The sequence below is a fragment of the Rhipicephalus microplus genome, chromosome 4, assembly GCF_043290135.1.
Source record: "Rhipicephalus microplus isolate Deutch F79 chromosome 4, USDA_Rmic, whole genome shotgun sequence".
Taxonomy (NCBI): domain Eukaryota; kingdom Metazoa; phylum Arthropoda; class Arachnida; order Ixodida; family Ixodidae; genus Rhipicephalus; species Rhipicephalus microplus.
The window spans coordinates 33,685,782-33,712,470 of NC_134703.1; the positions used below are offsets into that span (position 1 = coordinate 33,685,782).

The 26,689-nt window shown below is 46.1% G+C and overlaps 1 protein-coding gene across 1 annotated transcript; it reads left to right on the plus strand.

The window, feature by feature from the left end:
* Positions 1-14,906: 14,906 nt before the first annotated feature.
* LOC142814334 (uncharacterized) lies at positions 14,907-24,900 on the plus strand. The gene is made up of 4 exons (XM_075893017.1): positions 14,907-15,041; positions 18,547-18,622; positions 22,563-22,655; positions 23,568-24,900. The coding sequence occupies exons 1-4, from the start codon at positions 14,907-14,909 to the stop codon at positions 23,912-23,914; spliced, it is 651 nt and encodes a 216-aa protein (XP_075749132.1). The 3' UTR covers positions 23,915-24,900.
* The last annotated feature ends 1,789 nt before the right edge of the window (positions 24,901-26,689 follow it).

Sequence of the window (26,689 nt, forward strand, 5' to 3'; positions counted from 1 at the left end):
ATACCGAAACCTTTGCCTGAAAGCCTCGGGCGACAACTTATAACGTCTCAAGAGCACTTCCTTAACCTCGTCATAGCTCTCAAACGCTTCCCTCGACAAGCAAGTTATCGCGTCGGACACTTCGCCGGGAAGAAGAGCTAACAGGTTCTGCCCCCAAAGAGAGCGCTCCAAAGCGTTTCGCTCACAGACGTGTTCAAACTTGACGAGATACTTCGCCATCTCCTCGCCTACTACGAACGGTGGCAGTTGGTCCCGAATTCTATAACCGCTGACCTGAACTGTTGGAGAAGCTACGCTAGGCGCCTGCGAAATCTGTAGTATTGCCAATTCTATTCGTTTCAACTCGAGGCGCTCCTGTCTCTCGGCTTCCTCGCGGCGTTCTCGCCTTTCAGCTTCTTCACGTTCGCGAGCTTCACGCCTTTCAGCTTCCTCACGAACTTCTCGCCTTTCAGCCTCCTCGCGGCGTGCTTTGATATCCACCCAGGCCTCATCGACTTCCTCAGCCGACACTCCCTCATCCTTCATGATCTCAAGGATCGCTTGCTTTCGTTTCGCACGGCCCAAAGTAATGCCGAGTTCCTCACAAATTTCGATGAGTTCCTTCACTTTAAGGTTCTCCATCGTTCACACTAGCCTCTTGCTGTTTGCCCCTATTAACAATTTACTTGCCGTACCACTATAAGTCAACTAGCAAGACGCGCAAGCAATTTTTCACTCCCGTGTTTACCCCCTCCGCATTAACTTTGGTTTCAAAGCACTTCGACTTTGCTTGAAACGTTCAAAGCTCACTTCAATGCTTCACACAGCCCTTCTCTAAACTACTACAACCTGAGCTAGAGTAGTCTGGTGAACTGAGGGGAAAACATCAGGCACTCACCGCATCGATGTCGCTGACGCCGGCCGATCCCGCAGCTGCCAACCACTGTTGCGAAGCGCACCTCCGACGACGTTACGAAGGGCGCCTCGAAATCTCACCGCTGCAACCACTGTTTCGAAAGACGGCGACGCCAACACGGTCCCGAAGGCGCCACTGCTTCGAACTCCGCAGGGAAGGTCACCAGCCGTTTGGTAGCGTAGGTTTCTCAGCTCGCGACTGCTTCTGCGCAGAGCTGATAGACGAGCGGACGAGACGACGGTGAGTGTAAACAAGGTTTATGTACAGCACATATACAGAGGCGTTACAAATTCGGCACTGGGGCCGACAGAGACTCGAATAGCCGAGCTCTCCTCTCTAACACATAGGTCTGCTCTAGAATGGGTCTCCTCGACGCCCCGCAGGGCTTCTTTTATATGCCCCGGGTCCAACCCAAACGTCCAGCCCGAAGCGCCGCTGGTCGCGAGGTCAGAATCCTCCAATGAGGGCGCCGCTGGGCCGCGTCCTTCTTTCTCATCGAATCTGGAGAGGCTGCGCTGCAGGCGGCTGCACCCAAGGACGAGTGACGTCACCGCGCATTGCGTCACCCCCCCCCCCCAGACAGGAAGTCGCCGGTTGTTTACTCGACGGGCTCGCTGGCTGCGCTGACTCACTGCACGTGGGCGACAGAAAGGTGCCTCGCGTGTTTACGCCGTTGAGTTGTTCGCGTCAGGTGGGCTGGCCTTGACACAGATTGCCTTTTTCAGAGGCACGGACGTCCGCTGTGGACTCGCAGGCATAACAACGCTGTACAATACCTCAAACTTTTTAGGGCAGTCGGAGAGCATCTTTTTCTAAATATTATTCCAGTAGACTAGCCGCCACCCACACTGTCAGCGGCTACTTAAAGCAGCTGGCGAGATGAAATATCACGAGTTTATAAAATATTTTCACCTGCGGCATGAAATTGTTTAGTAGTTTGTTCGTGCACACATCTCTGTGATATCATCTTTGTTGAGAAAGAGAGAGGAAGAGAGAGAAAGAAGCAGCGCTGCATGTGTGTGCTTCTTTGCTGTCCAAGTTGTATTTCGAGCTGCAAAAGATTATTCAAGTTGAATGAAAACCTACTATCCCGACTCTCAGATAAACCTCCATAGTGCTAAAAACCATAGTCTTTCAGCTTCTCCTCGAGTCCACTGCTTTATTCGTCACCACTTTGCAAGCTGTCACCATCGCTCCAAGGTACCATAAGCAAGGCTGATCAGGTTTATCGGAGGCTAAAGCGGAAACCCTTTCTTGGCGCTTCCTGATAACACTATAACATAAAAGAATATTCATAACGTTCATCAGCTCACAGCAGCTTCAACAAAGTAGCGGTAATGACATTCATTTTCGATCAATGAAAGAAAACTAATCTTCCTGAAGCAGCAGATGATTTGACTTGTCCATAAAAAGTTTGCTCGTTTGCATCCGTAACTGCATCGGCCAGTCACAGAAGAAGGAAAGCGTGTAGAAGTTATGCAGTGTTATTGGACCCCTGTTCAACGCTGGCCGGCTCTGAAATGCTATAGCAAAAGGCGCGAAAGCACGGCATAATCAGCCCCCACCGCTAGATCCTACAAGAAAAACCGTCACAACAAAAATGTTGCAGAAATTTCACTACTTTATAATATTCCCTAGTAACAGCATAATTAAGTGATTACTGTGGTGAAGGAAAACTTTGCCTTAATTATTGCTTTTCCCAGTGTCGAAAGTGCTGCTATCCCCAATGTCGAAAGTGGGGGGCTCAGCCCCCCTAACTTTTCTCAGTGGGGGGCTCAGGCCCCTCCTTGCCTCCTCGGCTGGTATGCCTATGGGCGAGGCGTGGCTACATGAAACATTTATGTTCAGGGATGCACGGAACAGGGATGCACCATCATCATTTCCAACAGTAACAAGAAGTGTGAAGGGCAAATAACATGGGAGGTAGAAAGGCTGCAGTCGACGATGGATTATGCACTGATGTCACATAGAATGTATGATAGGCTCAGGGCACATAGATGAATGATAGGCACATAGATGAATGTGGCTCCAGAAGTCTGGGTAGTGATCACAAACGTATCAAGCTAAGTTTAGGAAGAGCAATGAAAGTGGGAAAGTGACAAGATGAGCAACTACAGGGGAATTTTCATTCAGAAAGGCAAATAGATATAGCTACTAAACAAATCGAGAAAGTAATTGCCGAGGATAATAAAACAGTGTGGACGTACATCTAATTTATTTAGACTGTGTGAGCTAGAGCTTGCTAAGGCACGTGACAAGTCACCCCGGAAAAAAAAAGGAGACAAAAACCCAGAAGTTGGTGGGATGAGGAAGTTAAGAGGGCCATAGCAACACGTCAGGAAGCCTCTTGGGAACACAGACATGCTAAGCAGCAAGGTGAACCAACAGATGATGTTGAAAAAAAAAATGCTACATCTTTATAGGCTGTAGAAGGAAAGCATCCATTCTGATCAATGAAAAAATTACAAGAAAGAGGGCTCATTGGCAGGTAGAAGTACATAAAAAGGATAGTAAGGCAGCTGCAAATATTTGGAATCATCTAAACTCCCTAAGAAATGAGACAAGCCTAAAGCAGAGGTTTATAATTACAGCTCAAGGTGCTAAGCTAGAAGGCGATGAAGCTATTGAATATATAAGAATAAGGGTGACAGAAAAAATTCGACAAAGAAGTGCCTTATGCACCTTATAGACAAGGATGGATCAAGTGAGGCAGTGGCTTCACTTTCACGAGAGTGGGAAAGGGCTGAGAAGAGGGTTCCTAGTAATACATCAAAAGGCTTAGATGGCATTCCAATTATGCTGATAAAGGCACTGTTACCCAAGTCTAAGCGTACTTTATGAGAGGCAGGGAGCAAAACAATAATCGATGGTGAAGTCCCCGATGGATGGAAAATCAGCAGGATGAGCATGATCTATAAAGAAAAGGGAGACAAAGCTGTCATAAATAACTACAGTCCTATAACAGTGACATCAGTGGTCTACAGGCTGGTGATGGAGATTATAAAGGAAAGACTGCAGGAATAGATAGAGGACGAGGGGGTGCTGGGAGAACTCCAGAATGGGTTTCGGAAACACAGGAGTTTGGAAGACAATCTGTTCTCACTGACGCAGTGCATCCAAATAGCAGAAGAGGAACACGGGCTCCTGTGGCTAGCATTTTTAAATATCAAGGCAGCGTACGATAGTGTGGTTCAAAAGGACTTGTATGGAATGCTGGACACACTAGGTGTAGAAGATGGAGTCACTAATCTTTCAAAGGATATCTATGAAAGTAACAAGGTAGTTATAAAATGGCAGAAACAGGTATCCAAGCCCACAGAGATAAAATGGGGGCTAAGGCAGGGGTGTCCTCTGCCACTTTTGTTATTCATGATGTACCTACCAGAATGAGAGGCCCAACTAGAGGGGAGTGGACTTGGTTTCAACCTGTCTTTCATCAAACAAGGAAAACTCATTGAACAGGCACTACCAGCATTGATGTACGCAGATGATATAGTGCTAATGGCCGACAACAAGGAAGATTTGCGAAGAATTATGGACATCTGCGGTAATGAGGGAGATAGGTTAGATTTGAGGTTCAGTAAGAAAAAAATCAGCAGTCATGATTTTTAATGATAACAAAGGTAGTGATCTTAGGATACAGGAGGTCACGCCAGAGATAACCGATAAATACAAATATCTGGATGTATGGATAAGCAATAGGAAAGAGTGCCTAAGGGAACATGAAATATACGTAACGACTAAAGGTAACAGGAATGCAGCCATGATCAAAAATAGGGCCCTGTGGAATTACAATAGGTATGATGTTGTGAGAGGAATATGGAAAGGGGTCATGGTTCCTGGTCTGACGTTCGGCAATGCGGTCTTGTGCATGAGATCAGAAGTTCAAGCAAGATTAGAAATTAAGCAACGTGGAATAGGTAGGCTTGCTTTAGGAGCTCACGGGAATACACCAAATCAGGGAGTACAAGGTGATATGGGATGGACATCATTTGAGGGCAGGGAAGCTAGCAGCAAGATAAAATTTGAGAAGCGATTGAGAGAAATGGGGGACGAGCGTTGGGCTAGGAAGGTATTCAGCTAATTGTACATGAAGAATGTCGATACAAAATGGAGGAAGCGAACCATAAAATTGATCGGTAAATACTTGTGAAAAGAGCAGGGGGCTAAACCGAAAATAACTATCGATTAAGAAAAAGATGAAGGAAACGGAGACCGATATGCGTAGAATTGGCATAATTAAAAAGTCCACACTTGTGATCTATCGAACTTTTAAGCAGAAAATTGTCAAGGAAAGGATCTATGATAATACTTGGGGTAGTTGTCTACTGTTGAGGCCAGGACGGGAGTATTGTGAACCAAGACTTATCGGGCCAAATACGAAGGAGTAGACACACAGTGCGTGTGGAGAGGAGGAGGGAACTGCCGTACACCTGATAATGTTCTGTAAAGGGCTTCACCCCATAGTTCAGGATGATAGCGCAGAGTTTTTCAAAGCACTGGGGTTTAGGGACAGCGAGGGCAAAATAGACTTTAAGTGGGTAAAATTAACTGGAAATAACTAGTTATCTGATTGGTGGCTAAAAGCAAGACACGAGTGAAAATAAATCTTTCATTGGAAAATACCAGTCCTAAACTTCACTATTTAAAGGAAAAAAAAAAGAGATAAACCTATTGTTGGTCCACTAAGTATTAGGCTAAATGGTACAGCCATATCAATCCATCCATCCATTCCATCTCATTCTCTCCACTGGGAGATGGCGCGGTGCTGAGTCAAAATAAATTTTACGTGCTGCAACGGGTGCGTATGGTGAGGCCTTGAGAGTGGAGCCACGTGGATTGACCAGCAGAAGCAGGATGTGCTGCGCTACTTTGTTTGCGAGACACCTGGGAAAATGCAGCGATAGGTGCCATTAAAGTTGCTGTATACGCTACCTTCATGTGAGCTCAACTGCTAAAACCATCTGGCGTGGCAATGGAATTCCGCTCCATGTGCAGCGTGGCCATTAGTATTCCCAGAACCTCTTTACATGGCGCGGAAATAGTCGGGTCTCCAAGGAGGCACACGTGGTCACCGCATGGGCGAGAACACCCAATATGCACTTTTAGGGCGGCCGGCACCGCCCCCGTGTCAACGTTGGACTCTCGATTGTTGGATGCCGATGACGGTGTCGGCCGAATACTTGTGGACGCTTGTATTCACGAGCTGCCTTTACGCTGTGTACTCCCCACCGCGCTGCATTGGTCGCGTCACACTGGAATGCTATTTGTACAATATGGCTAGCGGGGCTGAGGTTTCCATCCAACGCATAAACTGCATTTTTGTTCAGTTTGTTGAACCTCGCAGGAAATAGTAAAGCGGCGAAAATCCACTTTCACCACACCTTCAATCGAAGATGGTACAGCGAACACAAATGACTGCGTGTTGCAAGAAGTGGTGCAAAGATGAATACATAAGTGGATTGATGGCGTTAAAAAGCTCGTTTCACCGAAATTCCGGCGTCGCGGAAATTCCGGGTGCAAAGCCAGCCCCATATATATTGATATGATGGGGGGGGGGGGGGGGCTGCGAGGAGCCTTTTCCTACCCTGACATGGAACTCTGCACACGTTTACGGCTGGGCGGCTATTCTCACATCCTTGTTAACATATTCAAGTGACAACATATTACAGAGCTGCTGTTGCTCATAATACATCACCAAGTTGCTGTTCCCACATGGCCGGACTTAGTGATGCACTGTAAAGGCACCCCTTAACATCAATACAAAAATCATTTTTGAAAGTAGCGGCAATAAATATATATTTTATGCATTTTGGAACTACATGACACTTTTTTTCTTGCCTTCAGTGTTTACGATTCACATCTGTACTCCGTTAAAGAACGAACCTGACATCCAGTCATCAACAGTTGACAGCAAACATTTATTTCAGCTTCCTTGCAGAGCTTCAGGGCCTTTGCATGCAGCAGTATGGCCAGCCACTATGCATTTCCTCAAATAGAATGAGCGCTATGGAGATGGTTTCAAAAGTTCTCGGAGCCTACAAAAGAAGTGCTAAGGAGCCGTGCCTGTTTGAATAGCGACATAGTCTGTGGCCAAATTTGGCTGGTTGTATAACACGTCTCACCAATCTTTGAGCGTCGATTAGAAGACATGGAAAGCCGAGGAAAGTCTCGGGAACGTCAATCCTCCACGGTGGGTAGGAGCCACAAGAGAAGGTGAACTTTTAGAAACATTTTGTAGTAATAAAAGTAAGGTGGATAATAAGACAACTAGCCAATGACTGGGATCAAACCTGCAGCCTTCGAACAACTCGTCCGACTGAGCTACACTAGTGGTCATCCCTGTCCACTTTATTGGGTATAGATGGACATTTATTTATTTATTTATTTATTTATTTATTTATTTATTTATTAGAATACCCTCAGGGCCCGTAGGGCATTACGGAGGGGGTGGGTACAACATATATAACACACAAGAAGAAAAAGAAAAAAAGACAAAATAAAGAAACAAGTGTCAGATGCGCAAATCAGAAAGGCAACATAAGTCAACTAAAAATGTATAAGAATTCAAACTCATACAAGACAAAGATAGATAATGGAAACTGCGTATAGTTACAAGCATTGCTAAGAAATTGCAGTCTTGAATAACAAAGGGTCTGTTATTGTTACAACGGAAGAGGGAAGGTGGTTCCAATCGGCGGCTGTTTTCGGTAAGAAGGCTGCTGAAAAGAATTTGGTGCGGCAAAACGGAATGGCAACCTTATGCTGATGATCAATGCGCGATGAGTGGTATGACGGTTGTGAAATGAGGTCTCGCTTCATTGATGGATTGTGAAAAAACATCTTATGAAAAAAATGCAGTCGCGCCAGTTTCCTCCGGGCAGTTAAGTTGGGTAGGTCAAGGTTAGATTTCATTTCTGATATGCTAGCAGTACGGGAATAATTAGAACAAATGAACCGAACTGAGCGGTTCTGAGCAGATTCTAACGCGTTAATTAAATTTTGCTGCCCGGGATATCATATAGCGGACGCGTACTCAAGCTTTGGGCGAATGAGTGATCGGTATAATAGAATTTTGAGGGACAGCGGAGTGCGAGAAAAGTTGCGGCGTAAGTATCCTAGCGTTCGGTTAGCGTTATTACAGATGTAGTAACATGCGTGTGCCAAGATAGATTGTTGGTAATGTAAACGCCGAGGTACTTATATGAAGAGACATGCTGGAGGGGAACGGCGTTAATTCTGTAGGTACAGGGGGGAGAAATAGATCGCCGGGTTATTGACATGCATTTAGATTTGTTAGAGTTGAGAGATTTATACCTAGAAGTGTTTGTCAGCGCTGCTAACAACCATGACTGCAAGTGTGGAATATTCTTTTGCCTGCTGGCGAAATTCAACGAGTCATTTGAAGGTCACAGAATCAGTGCCTGCCACTGGAAAGTCATCTTTTCATTCACTTTGCTTTATTGACATTAACATCATATTTACTCTAAAATGAAGTCTCCTATACTTATTTTGGTTTCTAGTTTCTTAATTTTAATTGACAATAGATCTAACGAAAAAAACAAGCCCTTATAGCCACCATTCCTTCGTTTATCTTTGAGCCTGTTGCTTACAAGGAATCCAATTGGCCACGCATGCTGAATGGTGCCAAATCCAAGTACTGCATTCATGGCCTTCCTTGCAGGCAGAAGTTTGAAAGATTGAAGCAGGAAAAGTGCCCAACATTTATGAGCCTAAATGAGGCTCAAATTTGTGAGAAACCTACTTAAAGAAAAGTAGAGAACACTTTCTCTACCTTTTTGAGAAAACCCCTTGTTATACATCACTTCAAAAATGAAGGCACTAAGCATATTTTAATTTGAATATGGCACTTTCGGAGAGATCGCATACCTGAAATATAAATCAACAGACACTGCACTTTGTCTGACCCAGCAAAAATGCCCCTCATAAAATTATCTTTGCATATATCCACTGCCTAGCATCTCAATCATATCTAGTCTTAATTAGGAGGAAACAAAGCTTGTACCATGAAGAAATGGCACTTGTAAAACTGGCCTACTGATGAACGTTTCCTTGCAGCAAGACAAGTGATGATCACCTACAAGTCTTTGAGAAAATGAAGCTCCATTGCTTTCTTTCGGGCATAAGCAACAAAAAGTAAGCTTTAAATTTTTCATGAAGCTCCAGCGATTGCAGCCACAAACAAATCAACTGCTAAATCAGTGTAAAGCAAAACTATCGTTAGTCAATCTGACTGCCTAAAGGTGACCTTTGCCCCTAATATGCCTAATGAAAACCAATAACCTCTTTTCACAGAACTGCATGGATTGGTACATAAGCACCAACTTAAACTTTTTGTTTGCCGTGCCTGCTTTAGTAAGTGACCAAGAATTCATAAAATGAATTATGTTTTCTTATATGCTGTACCTACCACCAAGCTTAAAGCAAGACGATATCGCGAATCTAATTATGCAAAATGAAGCAGTTCAGTCTTGGCAACAGATACACCACTTTTGGTGTGGCAAGTGTTACCTTGAAAAGGCCATTGTACAACGTGCCCCTGTGCTGCATGTGGAGTGCCACGAAGATTGCTGTAGATCAGTGACACAAATAAGCCGAGAAATACCTGCTTGATGCCTTCGTAATGTTTTGCATAGCTCAAGTATGATCAGTTCGTAGAAGTCCATTTTCTCATGCGGAATTCACATTGAAATTTGTGCACCATGTGACAGCACCTCAAAAACAAAAGGTACTCAAGAGCCTTGGTTAATAATAGAAACGCTGCTGCTTAAGACTTTTTTCAAACTCTACACCGTATTTACCCAACCCCAATGTGCACCTGACTTGAGTGACCCAAAAACAAAAATACAGCTAAATCTGTACTCGAATCTAATGCACATGCGGTTTTAAGGTCTATTTTCCCTCCAAAATGGGCACATTGCAATTGGGTAAATTCACTATTGATCTTGCTGATTTTAACTATATTTGTCTACAGATGTGTAGATTATATCGCTTAGTACTAGACATACAGTTTTTAGGATATCAAATATTTCAACTGCCTCTCTGAGAGCCAGATTTTTTTCTAAACTGAAGGAGTTATAAAGTAAACCAACGTGTCAAAATAATTTAGAATTGAAACTTCATGCAGTAAAATAAGAACACATGTTGTTTAAACCAACTCAACCAAAGTTGTATACTGAACATTCACGAGAGAAATGCAAGCTTGACATCGAGTCGGCTCTCGTGCATGTTCTTGTTCAGATTGATTTAGAACATCTGGACTCATTTCCGTTGGACTCATTTCCTGTTTTAGTGTTAAGCTTCCTCTCTTTAGCAAACTGGAAGCGTGAGCATGACTCACACTGTCACGGCGCATTATGGTAAGACGGATGAGTGAGAGATAAATGTTGTAGTGGCATGGACCTGGTCGAGGTAGATTTGGGATATGCCCTGAATCGGCGTTAATCGACCCTCCTAATTACGATACGAATTAAAAGAATTGGAATGGGCAAAGGGACAAACAAACGAGGCCGAACAAGCAACCTTCTGGAATGTCAGCGCCTACCAATCAAGCTATAACTACAGCGGCGGTCGGCCTCTACACAAAACGAAGGCAAACGGGTGATTGTACAGCGTCAATAACAATACCCCCTCCGAGGCTTCCACGGCGTTTAAATAGGCATCTTGCACACCCCACGGAAGTCTTTTCTTCACATCCCTTTTGTATATCCCCACAGCCGTCCCTCGACACCGTAGATTATGCCGGGGGCTGCTGAAATGCAGGGGGCATAGCTGAAAATGAGGTGCTGGTGCGCAAGTTTAGTCGGTGTCGCTGCGTGTGCCTCCAGTGTGACAACGATCGACTGCAAGCACGACAAGGCACGGAGTTCTAGAAACGTTGGCACGGACGGAGTCTTTAAGAGACCGTTGGTGGACTGTGTGTCATTGTAGTGTAAATACGACAAGACAAAACAAAAAAACACTTCCAAAGACAGTCGGCAGACCAAATTCGGTGTCGTGTCTAGTGTAAACGTGCCTTAAGAAAACACGACCACTCCAAGTACACTTTTGGAGCCGTTTTCGTGTTCAGAACGCAGCCCGTAGAAGCTCCCGCCTGCTGTGGGGGCACAAGGCGCGCGCTGATCATTGCCGCAATTCATAAGCGCACCCGACCGCCTGTTCACTCACGAGATAAGCGCGCGCGCAGACGACGCCGGCCGGAAAAGGCGATGTCTCGCTCCGCAGAAAGAGGCTAGCGCAGCTTTCCCCGTATACATATATACACATACACATACGTCAATGACGGTGGCAGTGACGGTAAAAAACCTGGCGAAGCTGTCCATATTGCTATCGCAATAAAACTTACTCTGTAAAGAAAAATAGTGAAGACAGAATACAACAGGTAATGCTATGGTGCCGAGGCTTCCTACCACAGACTAAGCAGCAGCGGCGAATATCTGTAGACGAGGCTGAACGATAAACCTGCTCAGCCCTTTTTATTGCGAGGGCGCGTGTCCGACGTAATACCGTCTGGTCTTCGCCGCCGTCGTAAATCGCGATACTCTTAAGAAAGCAAGGATAGAGTCATAGTTCTTTTGTTATCGCGCCTGGTGCTTTTTGTTGCCACCCGAGTCACCGTGAGGGTTCGTCGAGGAGGCCTGCGTGATCGTCGTTGTCCGTCACTTGGCGTCGCACCGGCTTTCGTGTTTATTTTCGTCTCCGCTTCGTCAGTCAGCGTCGTGACGGGAGGACGCCGACGACCGACACTGGCCAGTTTTCCAGCGGTTGCACCCGTCTCGACCACCTCGCGGTACTGGACCGTCGTTCCGACAATTGCCTCCGTCGCGGATACGTCCTGCCTGGCGGTCAGGGCACCGTGTCCCGCGTACTCGAGTGTGTCCGTGGCCCATAGTGCGAAGGCGACTGCCAGCAGCGAAAGCAGCGCGAGCGCCACCACCAGGCTCGTGGCGCTTGCGGCGGGACGCCACGCTGGAGCTGCGACTCGCTGGTCGTCTTCGGCGGCGCCTCCTTCGTCGTCGTCGTCGTCGTCCGGCGGGCCCCACGAGATGTGGCGTTCTCGCCGCTCTTCGCGCCTACGATTGACGGAAAAGGCAGTTGACAGTTTTTGAGACTCGCGAATTGTCGTAGGCGTTTACTTTGGGCTGTAGCAAAACTACATAACCGCGACCATCGCATAAATGCGTGTTTCTGTGTCTAAGAATGCGGCAGCGGAGCTTCCGCTATCTGGCACGCGTGCTGAAGAGTCGCATGGTTTGAGAAGAAATGTCGCATGTGACGTCAAACCACCACCAAAATTTGAATGAAAGATTCTGGCTCGCGTTTCAAAGGTATTCGCTAGTGTAGGTGCATGTTTTGCCCGTGTCTCCGTGGGGCTACGGAAACACACTCCGTGCCACCTCGCGGTTGTCACTTGATCTGCCAGTATCACAAAAAGCAGCGTGTAGGGCGACGTACCGCGCTATACCAGTGACATCACAGCAGACGTTGCTGCTCAAATCACGTCTCCCCGCACCTGTGACGGTGATCGGTATATAAAGTAGCAATGCTTCACTCTCCATGCTACGAAAACGTACCACGCTAGCCAGGTAGAAAAGTAAACTTAGCTAGATGCCCAGACAAAGAACGTTCATTTACATGTTCCCAGAAATTACGCATGCTGTGCCCAGCCGCGATTGTAAGCGCCTGACTAACGCGTAACGCAAAAATAATTTAATCAGCAATACTTGTAGGACCACTTCCCATCCGTGTCTATGGAGGCGAAAATGCCGTAGGTCCGTGTGCTCAGATTTGGGTGCACGTCAAAAACTCCAGGTGGTCAAAATTTCTGGAGCCCTCTACTACGGCGTCTCTCATGATCACATGGTGGTTTTGGGACGTTAAACCACACATACCAATCAACAACGTATAATATGCTCGTAGAATGACATTTTAAATGAGTAGAATCATCACTATAAACTAGCAAGAGGACTGCCGTTTGCCATCAACCGACTAAAGAAAATACTAAATTACCGCTATCCGGAAGTGATGCCCGACTAAGAACGCCCGTTACTACTCGGCATGCCTTTCTAAAGTCAGTGACAGTGGTTGGTCATGGCGTCATGAGAATCGTGGAAAGGGCGTGCCTATATACGCCGCAATGGCAGCCAGCCGGCGCACTCATCGTATGTTTGAAGGCTGCAACTATACACCAGCGTGCCTTTGCCCAGATTGTTTAAATGGTGCATATATGCTCACTCATGCCAAATCTCATCCACGCCAAGTCTTGTTGATGTTGGCCTTCAATAAGCGAGACTTAATTACTTGTCATGTAAAAGCAAGGCCAGTGCGGTCAAGCATGGTTACATGGTTGCTCGGAGCAAGTAAATTTCGTTTTCTTGACTAAACCAGCCTACGAGGGCGTATACCAGAGCTGAACGTGTCTACACACTTTTCTTAACACGTGTGTCACGTACTGCTCTTAACAACAAACCGAACCACTGACTCGGACGCCTGGTTGGTGACGAGGATCGAGGGTCGGCGCGTGGGCTTGATCGGTTCGAGCTCCACTCGCGGGAACACCGCTGCATCCAGAGGGGGCAGCACGCCCGCGTAGAAGTAGCGTTTGTACCGGGGGTCCCAGTACACGGGCTGCGGCGACAGGTCGTCCCGCTTCCTCCTCCGGCGGCCCATGGCTTCTTCTTTGTCATCTCGAGGCACTTATCGAGTGCGTGCACACGTGAATTCCCGGTGATGATTTTCTCGACCACACGGGCAATTACTGAAAACAACCTCCGGAAGGTCCCACCCGCTGCTGGAATTGGCATCTTGAAGGCGAGGAACATCGAGATGACGCAAGATGATGATGATGATGATGAACAAAGTTGAAGGTTCATCATCATCATCATCATAATCTTGCGTCGTCTCGATGTTCCTCGCCTTAAAGCCGAGGGTTTGGAAAGGCTTCCTGGGGGAAGCGAGTAGTTGTACTTGGTCTTACCAGCATAGGTGGACGCGAGGTTTTCTATCAAGGGAGGGAGGGAGAGGTTCGTCGTAGAGCACTCCTCCTTATAAGTCCATTGATTTACTGTGGCGGCGTTTGTCGCCGCAGCGCTGCGTCGGCCAAAAAAGCCAAATGCTAGACAAGTGACATTTGTTACAATGTTATAATAGCGGAGAGCGTACAATGTGCAATCGCAGCCGACGATGGAACGCGCGTAGGAGGATCAACGGTGTTTCCCAAGTGCATCGGCAATATCTCTCGTGATATCCCGGCGACCTCCATTAAATTTTCGTGCATACATTTGTCGGGTCTGGTGTCATCTACTATGCGCCATACCTCTTTCTTTCAGATGATTCACGGAGTGAATGTGATTATAACACGGAGCAGGTGATAGCACCACGGCGTAGATGTGACTCCGTTCTTGTTTTTCCTCTGTTAATCTATGAATAACCTCAAAACAATGAGTACTGTTTAATAACCTAGCAAATAATATTTTGACATTTTGTTCCGAAAATTAAGTTCTTGCAGCAATTAGTAGCATAAACGTGTGCACGACGATTTACGGATGTTAATGATGATGGGGCCCGGGAGAATGGCCAAATCCATTACGGGGGATCCGCCACAAAACGTACGGCGATATAATTTGTGAACAAATTATAATAAATAAGTAAATATAGGATAGAGAAGTAATTCTTGCGCTACCCAAGGAGGTCAGTTTAATTCCTTTTTAGTTAAACATTTTGGTACATCCCAACAACGCATCCAAAATCACCTAATTGCTGCCAAATTTTATCTGCACAGCGCTGTCATTTAAAAACATTCATTTTTTTGTGAGGTCAATCGAAATTGCGTCCTCAATCTTGCTAACCTTTCTTTTTCTTTCTTTCCTTTTTTTTTGTTGCAATGGCGTAGATTATGAGGTACAGTGTGGCCAATCCTCCATGTGGGTATGAGCCAAGATCTCCTAGGAGACAAGACAAGACAAGACAAGCAAACAAGCAGGCACTGAGAATGCCCGTCGAAAGCAAGCCAACCTCGCCGTCGGCGACCAAGCGCCGCCGCAAGCGCGGCACAGTGCACGGTTCGAGTCAAGCTTCTAAGAAAACTGCCGTATTGCTCAAGGATCAGGAGGACCTCGCCTTGAAGGCACGTACGCAATGTTCTTAACCCTCACTTGCCGTTGTCAGATAGGAAGGAGACGCGGCGCCGAAGACGCTTTGTCTCAGAGCCACACATGTCTCATCAACCCATCATCATCCATACGACTGTCCCGGCATGTCTTCCCACCTCCGCCAAGGTTCATGTTAGGGGGAATTTTTTGTTTCGGGTAGACGGCCATACCAAGGGGGCCGCCGATTGGCGCTAGGCGCCAAACAGACGCGGCCTGCCTCCCGGCGTACAAGCTTGGGAGACTCACTTACCCACATGCACCCGTTGCAGCGCGTCAACGCGGGACACTCTAGCACGGATCTTTCTGACGCGGCGTCGTGAAGAGATTGGGCACGTAGATATACGCGAAGCTGTGCACCCACTCTCTCCTTAGGGAGGGGCACTGTCGACGCCTCGTCAGAGCGTGGCTTTTTGACGCGCTGCAACGGCTGCTTGCGGTCAGGCTTAAAGGCCAACTCCGGCGATTTTTCGAGGTCAGTGGATCTCAATGAAACTTCTTGGGTATGTTCTTTTGCACATTTCCGTCATTCATGCCAAATTACAGGATTGAGAGATGCGCTGATTGTTTGATAATGAATTTTTAAAATCGCCTCGAAAAGCTCGCGTCGATTGTCACAATTATTGGCAACACTATCTGTGTGACGTCATGTTTGGCATGTCAACGGAAGTGACGCAGCCGAGGGCATCGCTACTTTGGCCGCTACAGCGTTTATTGTGCTGGCGACAAGGCGACGGCAGCGGTGTTTGGCACGGGTAAAGCACAGGAAAGCCTCCTTCCTTCCTCTGTGGTGTTTGGCCGGTGCTTCGCTGGTCTGGCCTTCACAAGTTTCGTACTACGCGCCGGCGGGGCCAGTATATGACCTTCGGTTCTTACCAAATAGTAAGTCATACGCAGACAGGGCGCCCGGTCGGCTTTCGGTTTCGGGTTCGCATCTTTTTGCTTTATAAAAATTATTTTCGAATTTCCTGAGCATTTCAGCTATTGGGCTCGTGACACGAGTGTCTCAGGAATGTAGAAACACCATTAACTTGCCACTGTAGAAAAATCGCCGAAGTTGGCCTTTAAGCGTGACAATGGCGACGAAGTGGCGTTCACTGAGGGTCCAGATTTACCAATCAGCACGGCCAATCAGTTACCCTGGCCTTATAAGTGGACACCTTAAATAGGGGCTAATGAACAAGGCAAATAAACCATACAGAACCTTCTGTGACGCCAAAAAGTGAATGAAATGGGTGGATGCAAAAGAACCAATTAAGAGGCCTAAGAGGCTTCGCTCGCTTGGCTTATAGGCTGTGGCTGCACCGAAACTTTGCATCCTATTCATAATTATCCACTTGAGCCTATAGGCAGGCTTCATATGTTACTGATTTTGCGCGCTCTACGGATGGTGCAATGTTTTGAGCCGCTGTGCGCTCCACCTAGCTCTCAGGTCGTTCAAGGGTCGCAGAAAAACTTAAGTTTGTTGAAAGACATGTGAACATCTCTGACATTTTGTGCCCATGCAGGGGGTTTAAAGCAACAAGCGGAGCACACGATTAAGTTCTTTCTAAATACCCCGCCTAAGTACAAGACTCTCCTTGTGATTCCCTGTAAATATCGGGCAGACTCGCATAGGAAGTTTCTAATGACAGATTGTAAACAGGCGCAAAACAGTTTGATTTTATAAGTGCGTTGCTTATTCCTGCGCTGCAGGGAACTGCTTAAGTTAGAGCAAACGAAAGTCTGCGTCCTGCATTTTCATAAGAATTGCGAAAGTCAGACGGGAACGGTCTGTCCTTTGCTCAAGCTCGGCCACTGTCACTCAACATATTCATATTAGCCCACAGGGCCTGTATTATCCCGCAATTGGGGGTCGAGGTGGTTGTGGTGTAAAGTGAAATCGTAACAATTAGCCCATATAAGTGAACTACATAACAGGCGAATTGTGTACATACGAAGAAAAAAAACACTATGCCATCCCATCAATAACTTGATAAAAAGGAGGGGGAGCAGACAAGCCTCGTCCAAGGTCAGTGGAACCGGAGAATTTGCGATTGCTCGTGAAATTGAGCCGAATTTCCCATCCAAGTACTATCAAAATCGATGAAAGGAAGCATGCACCGGGAAATGGAAGAACATTGTTAGTTTAGGAACATCAATGAAAGAACGACGATTGCGTGTGAACAAAAGTCTCTAGATTTTTCTCTTTAGGGAACAATCGAGGAACTTTAGTCTGAACCATTCCGTTCTTACTGTATATCAACTCGTATACTATGGATGTTATCTTCAGAAAGCCCACAAGAAAGGGCGAGGAGTCACTGTGTGTCTTGTTCATGAATCGCGCCCAATCGCGCTCGCGTTTTCCACGTGAGAAGCTTTAATCTTGCGTGGGCGTCCCGCTTGAAAAAAAGACGCCATGGCGAAATGATTTGAGAATTTATGCAGCTGTGGGAATGTCGCACACTTGAGGTGTGTACCCGAGAGACAAAATAGCAAGTGCGCTTTCGGGCATAATTGACAGGAGTATTTTCTCTTGAGGAGGGGGGGGGGGCGAACCTGTGTTGCATCATGGCGCGGTGAAAGGGGAGAGCACTGGTGCAACTTGCGTGCGGGCAAGTGCCGGTGTTGCTTGATGGAAGGAAGCAAACGACAGGAGGGGAAGAAAAATCTAGAATGTTAGCCAGTCTAGAAGGACCGGTTATGCTATCCTAAATCGGGGGAAGGGATGGCGAGGTATAAAGACGAGAAAAAAGAAAGAAGAGACAGCTAGCACACACAACGTCACACTTTACAGTCATCATAAGTCTATAACCACCTGTGCAAGTCTGTTGCCTTGAAGATATTGAGCACTGCCTTCGCCGCCTTCACCCGCGATGACATCTCAGCACGACATTCCAGAATGGTTTCTGCCGTCACCGATCTACGATCTACGCGAGTGTTGCTAGGTGGGAAGCGCAAAATGGTAGGGAAATGCCCTGTCGTTTTGCAGGTGGGCAAATGGATAGTTACAAGAGATGGGGGCAAAAGGGCAGATGAGTTCAAAAGACTCCCCTTCGCAATTCATTCCCGTCACCCCTGCCTTCAGCAGAGCTTCCGTCTGCACAACTCAGACAATTTTGTCTAACTTATTTCACCCCCAATAGAAGCAGGCAATGCAAATAGAACGGAGCTGCTTTCTCGTGCAGCCATCCACTGTGGTGCAAAACCCGCGCCAAACTGGCCTACTTCGTGTTCTACACGAAGTAGGCCGCACGAAGTAGGCTACACAAAGTGGAGCTTCTGCACGAGTACAGAAGCTCCACCCCCGTGGTTATCCCTTCATTGCCAAGACAAATTGTGCAATGCTCGTGTTCCGCGTTGCGGCAACTGAGGCCAGTACTTTTCGTAAGGTCTTAAATAACTTCATTTAAATTTGGCCTTTTTTACGAGCTTTGGAACAAGAACAACGTGGCGAGCTATTTATGATACGCGCCCGAGTTACGTTTCTTCCCGCATTGACAGATTGGCAGCAACGAAAGGAACGCAAAAGAGGCGCCGAGATCATGCAGGGAACAACCGGCGGGAAGCAAACCCCCAGGTATGTCACCCTGAAGCCGAGGCTTTCTTATGTTGGGGAATATCATTTCGCTATACGTGAACAACGCATCGCTGCACTGGTTCGGTAATGTAATGTTCCACATTCGCATTTTCGCGGATCGGAAGCACACTCAAAAGAGAATAAGAGAATGCTCACACAAAGACGTTAAGCCCCGCCGTGGTGGTATAGTGGCTAAGGTACTCGTCTGCTGACCCGCAGGTCGCGGGTTCGAATCCCGGCTGCGGCGGCTGCATTTCCAATGGAGGCGGAAATGTTCTTGGCCCGTGTGCTCAGATTTCGGTGCACGTTAAAGAACCCCAGGAGGTCAAAAGTTCCGGAGTCCTCCACTACGGCGTCTCTCATAATCATATGGTGGTTTTGGGACGTTAAACCCCACATATCAAGTAATTAATCAATCAATCAATCAACAAAGACGTTAAAGTGCCCACAGGATAATAATAATAATAATAATAATAATAATAATAATAATAATAATAATAATAATTGATGAGTAATGCCCCAGAACCACGATAAGATTGTGAGAGACACCATGCAGGAGGTATTATTAATAATGATAACATTAATAATAATAATGGATGCTTAATGCCCCAAAACCACTATAAGATTATGAGAGACGCCGTAGTGGAGGTTTCCAGAAAGTCCAAACATCTGGTGTTCGCACTCTATAGGATTTCTCCTTCATTGAAATTCGACCATCGCGGCTATGATAGATCGAACCCACGAAGTTCGCGTTACCAGTCCAGTGCCGTAACCGCTTCACCACCACGGCGGACACAGCGCACACAGGCGGGGACAAAGGAAGGCGACGCAGCGCTGACGTGCCTGTCCCCGTCTCGGTGTCTGTAACGTTAAGATGTATTACACCCAAGCCATCCTATTGAGTTTCCAACACCGGTCCGCCTCGGTGATGCGTGGTTACGTTGCTCGGCTACTGACCGAAAGGTTGTGGGTTCGATTCCCGTTGCGACGGTCGCATTTCAATGGAGGCGAAATGCTAGAGGTTGGTGTACTGTACATATACCATGTTGATGCATTGTAAAGAGAGATGGTCCAAATTTTCGGAGCCCTCCACTTCGGCGTCGTGGTTTTGGGAAGTAAGACCCCTATTAATATTATTACTACAATTGTTGTAGAGCTTTCAACAGCTCTACATAATTTTCCCAATAGCCTCCTTCAATAACATTAAGAGACACATTTCGCGAAGCCAATCAAATAATGTAAGATGGCGCCGGCTCTGTATACGTAGTACGTTGTGTACATTTTCATGTGCGGCCGAAATTCCACTGGTTTACGCGGAGTGCATAGGTAAACTTTTTTATCATCATTCATAAAGGATCACTGTATGATTGTTTCTATTGGCAGCATGTTTACATCGGCTGCAGTGTTTCGTATGCAAGTAACATTCATATACACCTGAAGTGGGCTATTGCGGAAGCGCTTTCTGGTTTAGAAATTCATCCCGACTCAAAGAACCGCGGCTCAAGCCACGAGTTTCCTTATGCCTTGAAAGTCACGAGAGAATGCGTGTTGCTCACTCTTAGAAACAAAGATCGACATATTCACTAACTAAATACTGACCGTTTACTTTTTACAAGAAACGCTATGGCGTTTTGGTAAGCAAAGCTGTAGTAAAGAGTAGAGAAAGGAGTGTATACAGACACAAGAACTCATAGTCAAGGCCACTACGCACAATGCACGGTGCATTGTGTGCTCGGATGAACCAGTGTGCTTTCGCTGTTACACCTTCCAGTGTGCGCGACTGATGCTGGTGCTTTTAAGCGACCCGTCACTAAGCCTGCATTCGATATAAGCTTCATGCAGTTCATACAGTCAGAAAGTAACAAGACATGAAATGCTGCCGGACACCATGCACGTTCACGCTCTACCACTCTTCGACCATTTCAGACAAATCACTGAACTGTGAGAGTTTTTCATTGAGGATACTGTTCCTTTGTTTTTGAAAGTAAAAACATCAAAAGCACGAATGTTCCACTTCAACGCGGAACAACCATAAACATGAGCAAGCTCCATCATCACAAAAATACAGCAAACGAAAAACATCATGCGTTTTAGTAAGCAAAGCTAGTAAAATGCAGGCTCGGTGAACTCACTACCTGATTAGTAAGTGAACCGTCCTCACTGGAATGGTTGTATAGCCCGTTGCTGAATAGTTAGTAAGTGCAGTAGGACTTATTAACCGTAACAACTTTGGTCAACTACCATTAGCCAAATAGAGGTGTACGCGAATATTGTTCGTATGTGCGTGTGGATTGGCGTATCAGGTTTATCGTTTGTATATTTCAAAGTTTTATATAAAAAAGTTTTCAAAGTTTGTATATTTCAAAGTTTTATATAAGATGAAATAAACAACGAAGCGGCATCTTTCTCACACACTAATTAATGACCGCTAATTAATTCAATTACCTTAGTAAGTAAGTACACAATACAACGACATACATAGGAGCTTAAACGTACCACAAACCAGAACACACATTCGAAGGCACGCGCGAAATGTCAAGACTTCTACGTACTCAGTATCTACTGTAACAGTAGCTTGAAGGCTATTTGTGCACCTACTTAAGAATGCGCATCGTGAACTGGTTGGAAACCACAGAATTTACAGCAATAATCGACGTTTTTTTTATATATACGCAACATTTTGTACCATTCTGAATATGTTTCTGCCATTACATAGCACGAAACTGTTATATAGTTCAGCATTACGGCAAAATATAAGGCACCAGGCAATATTCATGGCTCAGTAATTACCTAGCTAAAAACGCCAAGAAAGCTTCCCAGACTTGAAACGGCAAAATTTACAAGAACATTTTTGAACATATGTTAACACAGCGCATGCCTCCGCGGACACAAGAGAAGGGACAAACCCCAGCGCTCCCTTCTTCTCTTGAGTCCGCGTATTCGTACGCGGACTCAAGAGAAGAAGGGAGCACATTTTACTAGCTTTGCTTACTAAAACGCATGATGTTTTTCGTTTGCTGTGTTAAAATACGCTAAAATACTGTCACCAACTGGCCCAGCTTTCAGTCGTCCTACAAAACTTACTATCTTTACTAGCTGCTGGCTAGTAAGTACATGTGTTCACTATTTGCAAACAATATTGCACACACGGTTAAAGCGAAATGGCCGTACTGCAAGGAATAAATAAATAAATTAAATAAATAAATTATTAAATAAAAGTGTTACAAAAGAGACACGACATCTATGACACGACCATGAGGGCAGTACTAAAGGCAGTAACTGGGGCATATAGTACCCCGTTGACACGTTTACTACCGTCCAACGTTACCACCTGTAAAGTCATAGTAAATTTTGTTCTCATATTTAGCATGCAGGGGTTAGTAAAGGTGATCACTACTTGCGTGTGTGACCACTTAATAAACGTCACTAACCCTATCGACTGCGGTGCGTTATGCTATAATTGTGAGTCTTATGCAAAATACTGCCAGAACATTAAGCTGATGGTCAGTTAACCTGTACAATGTGAGCAACCAAAGTAAAGCTTTCTGTCATGTGCACGCACGCATGCATGCCTTTGGTTACTGTTAGCATCGCGTAGAAGCCTTGGGAATCTGGGCAAGTATGTATGCGTATCTGAGGTTGTCACTGTGGTGTGTATTTACGAGGATAATCATATAAAAAGACAATACTATACAGTCTCAGTTCTTTATTTGAGGCTGTCAGAGAAGTGAATAATTCTCTGTAACTGATTCTTTGCGGGCAGTAACTGCAAGTAGCGCGTCATTTACTAGTACTAACAGTTGTAGCAGTAGAATTATCAATATACTTTATTAGTAATAGATTCGGTTACTACACAGTAGACAATGATGTGACAACCGTTTACTACCTTAAAATTCGTAGCACTGCTTTTTTTTAATTGTGAAGGGCTAACTTTGTGCAGTCGAAGAGCGCAACCAAGCCGGAAGGCTGATCACTACAGCACCACCCGTTGGCCAAACGGAAGACCCCTACTGCAAGGAGCTCAGCAAAAGTGGTGAGGCCATCAACCAGAAGCTTAGAAGGTGTCCCATTCATAATACACAAAAGTGCGGCAACCGATCACCTTCGCGAACTAAGCAAATAGTTCCGTGCATGCGCAGGGCAATTTTCTACAGAACCGGGCTCACCGGCCGTCCGGTTCATGGCGCCAGTCTCTAAGCGTGGCCATTGGTGCAGGCTTCCGTGCACCTGCCTTTAAGGAGGAAATGCCACAAAGTTCTGATTTATAGCACCCAACTATCAGACGTGACAGTTTATCTTTAAGCCTATATAGTCGTACATAGAAAATCACAAATATTTTCTGCGTGCCTTTTGTCCCATATACAAGCAGGTCCTTTCATGAGACAAAAAAGGACATGTGGAAAATGTGTGAAACCTCGTGGGAAAACTGTATAATTAATATTGCCCTTGACCTATTCTATGCACGCCTGTTTCTGACGTGAAATACATGTTGCGAATAGGGGACAAAAGAAAGACACTCAGCTGTTTTTCTTTCCACTTTTCACATGTTGCTCGGGCCAGAATATATATATATATACACTAACATTTTCTGCACGATTTCTGTAACTTTCCACGTTTACCATTGTCCGCCCGCGAACAGCGGCGTCGCCAAAGGGCAGGCGAATAACTGCCCCACACTTCCTACAGCTCTTACAAGTGAAACTGCACGCATTTTTTTCTTGATGCCGCCGACAACCGTCAATTTCAAGCTTTCGCCGCTATAAGGTGAGAGTAACGCGAAAGCCGTTTTCACTTCGACGCTTGGCGAGCTATGGTAGTCAGTATTAGGTGGCACCGCATAGCTTCGATGGTAATCGTAATAACGTTCACAGTCAGGGTTCCCGCCAGAATCGTTCATCGATATGCTTTCAGAGATGTGTTCAAGTGAGCGCAATCACTTTTGCAGACCCGTTGGTTCTTCTGCCAGAGTGTCCGTTGAGTCCAGAGGACAGCCCGCACGCTTCACCAGCCAGTGAACGAGGACGTACGCTGAGATATACCTCGGTGGTCAGCGCCGTGATCTGCAGCACCGTTGTCTTTATCATCGCATCCTTCATAGTCGCCACGTTCATAGCCGCAAGGAAGGTCATACGATCTTACAGCGCTCTGACGATGAGGCTGCAGCTCGTCCACGATCTGGCAAACATCTGCGAGTCTCACGGATGCCGACAAGCGTTGTGGCTTTTGAACGCATCGTGTGATACGTCTGTGGACATCTGCTCAGACTTCTACGGTTTCGTGTGCGGCCTCTAGGATGCCAAAACACCGGTTGGTCTTAAGATGTCCTATGTCAAGGCGCTTCGTTTCAACTACAGCTCCATGGTGTATGAAGCCCTCGCCCGCACACTATTTTCACCGCAGGCTAAAGGCATCGACGCTTACAACATGGCATAGGCCTACAGCTCCTGTGTCGGCTTCTGGGCCAACTCGTCAACAAACCTAGAAAATATGCTCAAGGCGGCCAGTGTAAATCCTCGAGCTTTCATCAATGTTAAAAACATTTCACAGCTCTTTCAACTAATGATCCAAACCAACGTTGAGACCAGGCTGACCTCAGTCGTGAAGGTTGTCTACGCCATGACACACGCTACTGTAGGCGTCCTGACAGGAACCTCGATGCACTCGGCATCTTTCATACCAGAAATTGAAGAAGCCTTGCTCGAGCAACTAGCCTCGTCATTAGGGGACACGGGTGTCTTCAAGATAATCGGTATTATGAAAACGCTGGACAAACTCATCATGAACATCACAGATACCCATTTAGAAGACACCGCACTCCATGAAGCCTTGACGACCAGAGCAGATCTTCCAGCGCATGGCATTTATTGGGGGGACGTCTTGATGAAATACGCTCCACCAGCTGGATTCAAGCGCCTTCCACGTACTAACAGTGAAGGCGCCATTCGCGACATATTCCAGATACTGGCTTCAGCACCGTTACACGCCGCCAAGATGTACTTGTTGATTGTTCCTTTCGCAAGATACGTCAGCTTCGAGCTCAGGGCAGCATCTCGACGAAGCTTCCTGCCAGATTCAATGATGGCCCGCTTATGCATTCGCTACCTTTACGCTATGTTTGGACCTAGGGCACACGCTACCCTAATGCAAGTCATGGGCACTAACAAGGCTGCAAGTAGCTACATGTGGAACAATATAAGACAGCAATCCCAAGCTCTGCGCTACGTTGGCACTGGCTTCAAGCTAAGCAGAGACGCCCTGCTGAACGCAACGCTCAAGTCTCACAGTGAGTATGACGATACTAGTATTCTCTACGTGCAAAAAAATTGTAAACTGCGTGGTAACGACAAACAGCTTTCGTTCAGTCGGCTCGCATGACCGGAAAACAATCATATATGGCACCTCGCGTAGCGTAGCAACTAGACCAGCTATATACAGCGCGTGCAACACATTAACTCGACTGGTGCACTCTATCTTCATCTTCTTCATCATAGAATTGACAATAAAGACAGATTGACTTGGCGACGTACATCCCAGAAATGAAAATAGGTATTGTACACTTTTGTACGTATCACCTAGTATTTTAGTGGATAATAATAACCGTGGCCAGCACACCTATTGAAGTTGACACGATGAGTGTGCAATGTAAGCCATGCATTGAGAAACTCTATGATGTACGCCCTTCCTCAATGCCTGTTCCTCCTCAAAACAAAATAGGCGCACTAGAAATACAATTACCTAAACAGCATTGGAGAAATAATCATGGTAATAAGGAGCATGGTAATTGATACATTCTAATTACGAAAAACTGATTAGGGTCTTTCAAATTGAAGTCACGCTAATAGTTTATCAGCCACGAGCTCCGCTGTTAGTCCGGCCTTGCAAGCCGCCCACATTCCGACAGACTTACTTTCGAAAAAAAAAATACACGACACTCTGGGCGGGTTTTCGCCATCGCTCTCACCAATTCGTTAACACACATACGTACGCATCTGTATGCATAATCAAATAAGAAAGTTTCATAGCCAGAGCTACATTGGTCGCACCGCTCGCCGCATCGTGCAGCTGGCGTAACTTCAGAGGAGGAGTCGGTGAAACCGCGTTGCAACCGCAGTTCCAGTTGACCAGCGTTGCGTATGTGCTTGCATGTGTGCATCATTTCACCGGTCATCATGCTTTTGTTCACTGTCGTTTTGGCCACCGCCAGATCATCAAAACTGTTCCAAGCAGATTATGCGGTCTGTCGTGAGCAGTACAGTTTTCACATAGGATACGAAACTTCGTCATACTTGAAATTGGGAGTTCCGCGTGACCTAGTGCGGATTAAAAAGACGTAACAGTTTCTGGTGCAGAGGATAGATCTGTTTGACTGTTACTTATTTGCCTTAACATTTAATGACACTGTGAACACACAAAACTTCAAGCAACTTGCTCTTCAGTTTCCTTCTCTTGTTCAAACTATAGCGCTTATAATTTTTTTTCAATAAATCTGAAGTTCTTCATGCTAGAGTTCGAAAAAAAAACATATTTAAGTCTCGTTAAAACAGCATTTATACAGCTTTGTACATGCGGGAGAAATGCCACCACAGTGAAACAGCCGATGCTTTACATCATCAATGATGCGAACTACGTAGCGATAACAACGTCTCCAATCTTCACTTGCAGGGGACGACGTGGAGCCGGATGGGGGCCTGCTGCAAGTGTCGTACAGCAGTGACTTTATGGCCAACTTGATAATACTGGTTAGACACACGGGGAAGCAAGCGGAGCTCCGCCCCTATATGCTGCCCACCGAGAACGAAGCTGAAGTGGCAACGGAACTTCTTGTACCGGATTTCTACTACAACGACTCCACAGAAGCCAGCATCAACTACGGCACTCTCGGCGGCCACATGGCCCGGATGCTATTTGACGCCGCATTTCCCGAAAGGCATTCCCCAAAGTACGTCGACTGCCTGGACGAGTTCACAGTGCGCAACGCCATACCGTTTGACAAGACGGACTGGCAGCGATACGTCAACATGCAATGGTCCATGAATGCATCCTTCGAGTCGTTACAGAGAGAAAGGG

What these genes read in the sequence shown, in the direction of transcription:
- LOC142814334 (XM_075893017.1), top strand. Translation starts at nt 14,907, where the DNA reads ATGCCCGTCGAAAGCAAGCCAACCTCGCCGTCGGCGACCAAGCGCCGC. An exon ending in AGGAGGACCTCGCCTTGAAG is followed by an intron (nt 15,042 to 18,546) that starts GCACGTACGCAA and finishes CCGCATTGACAG; the next exon opens with ATTGGCAGCAACGAAAGGAA. An exon ending in CAAGGAGCTCAGCAAAAGTG is followed by an intron (nt 22,656 to 23,567) that starts GTGAGGCCATCA and finishes TCACTTTTGCAG; the next exon opens with ACCCGTTGGTTCTTCTGCCA.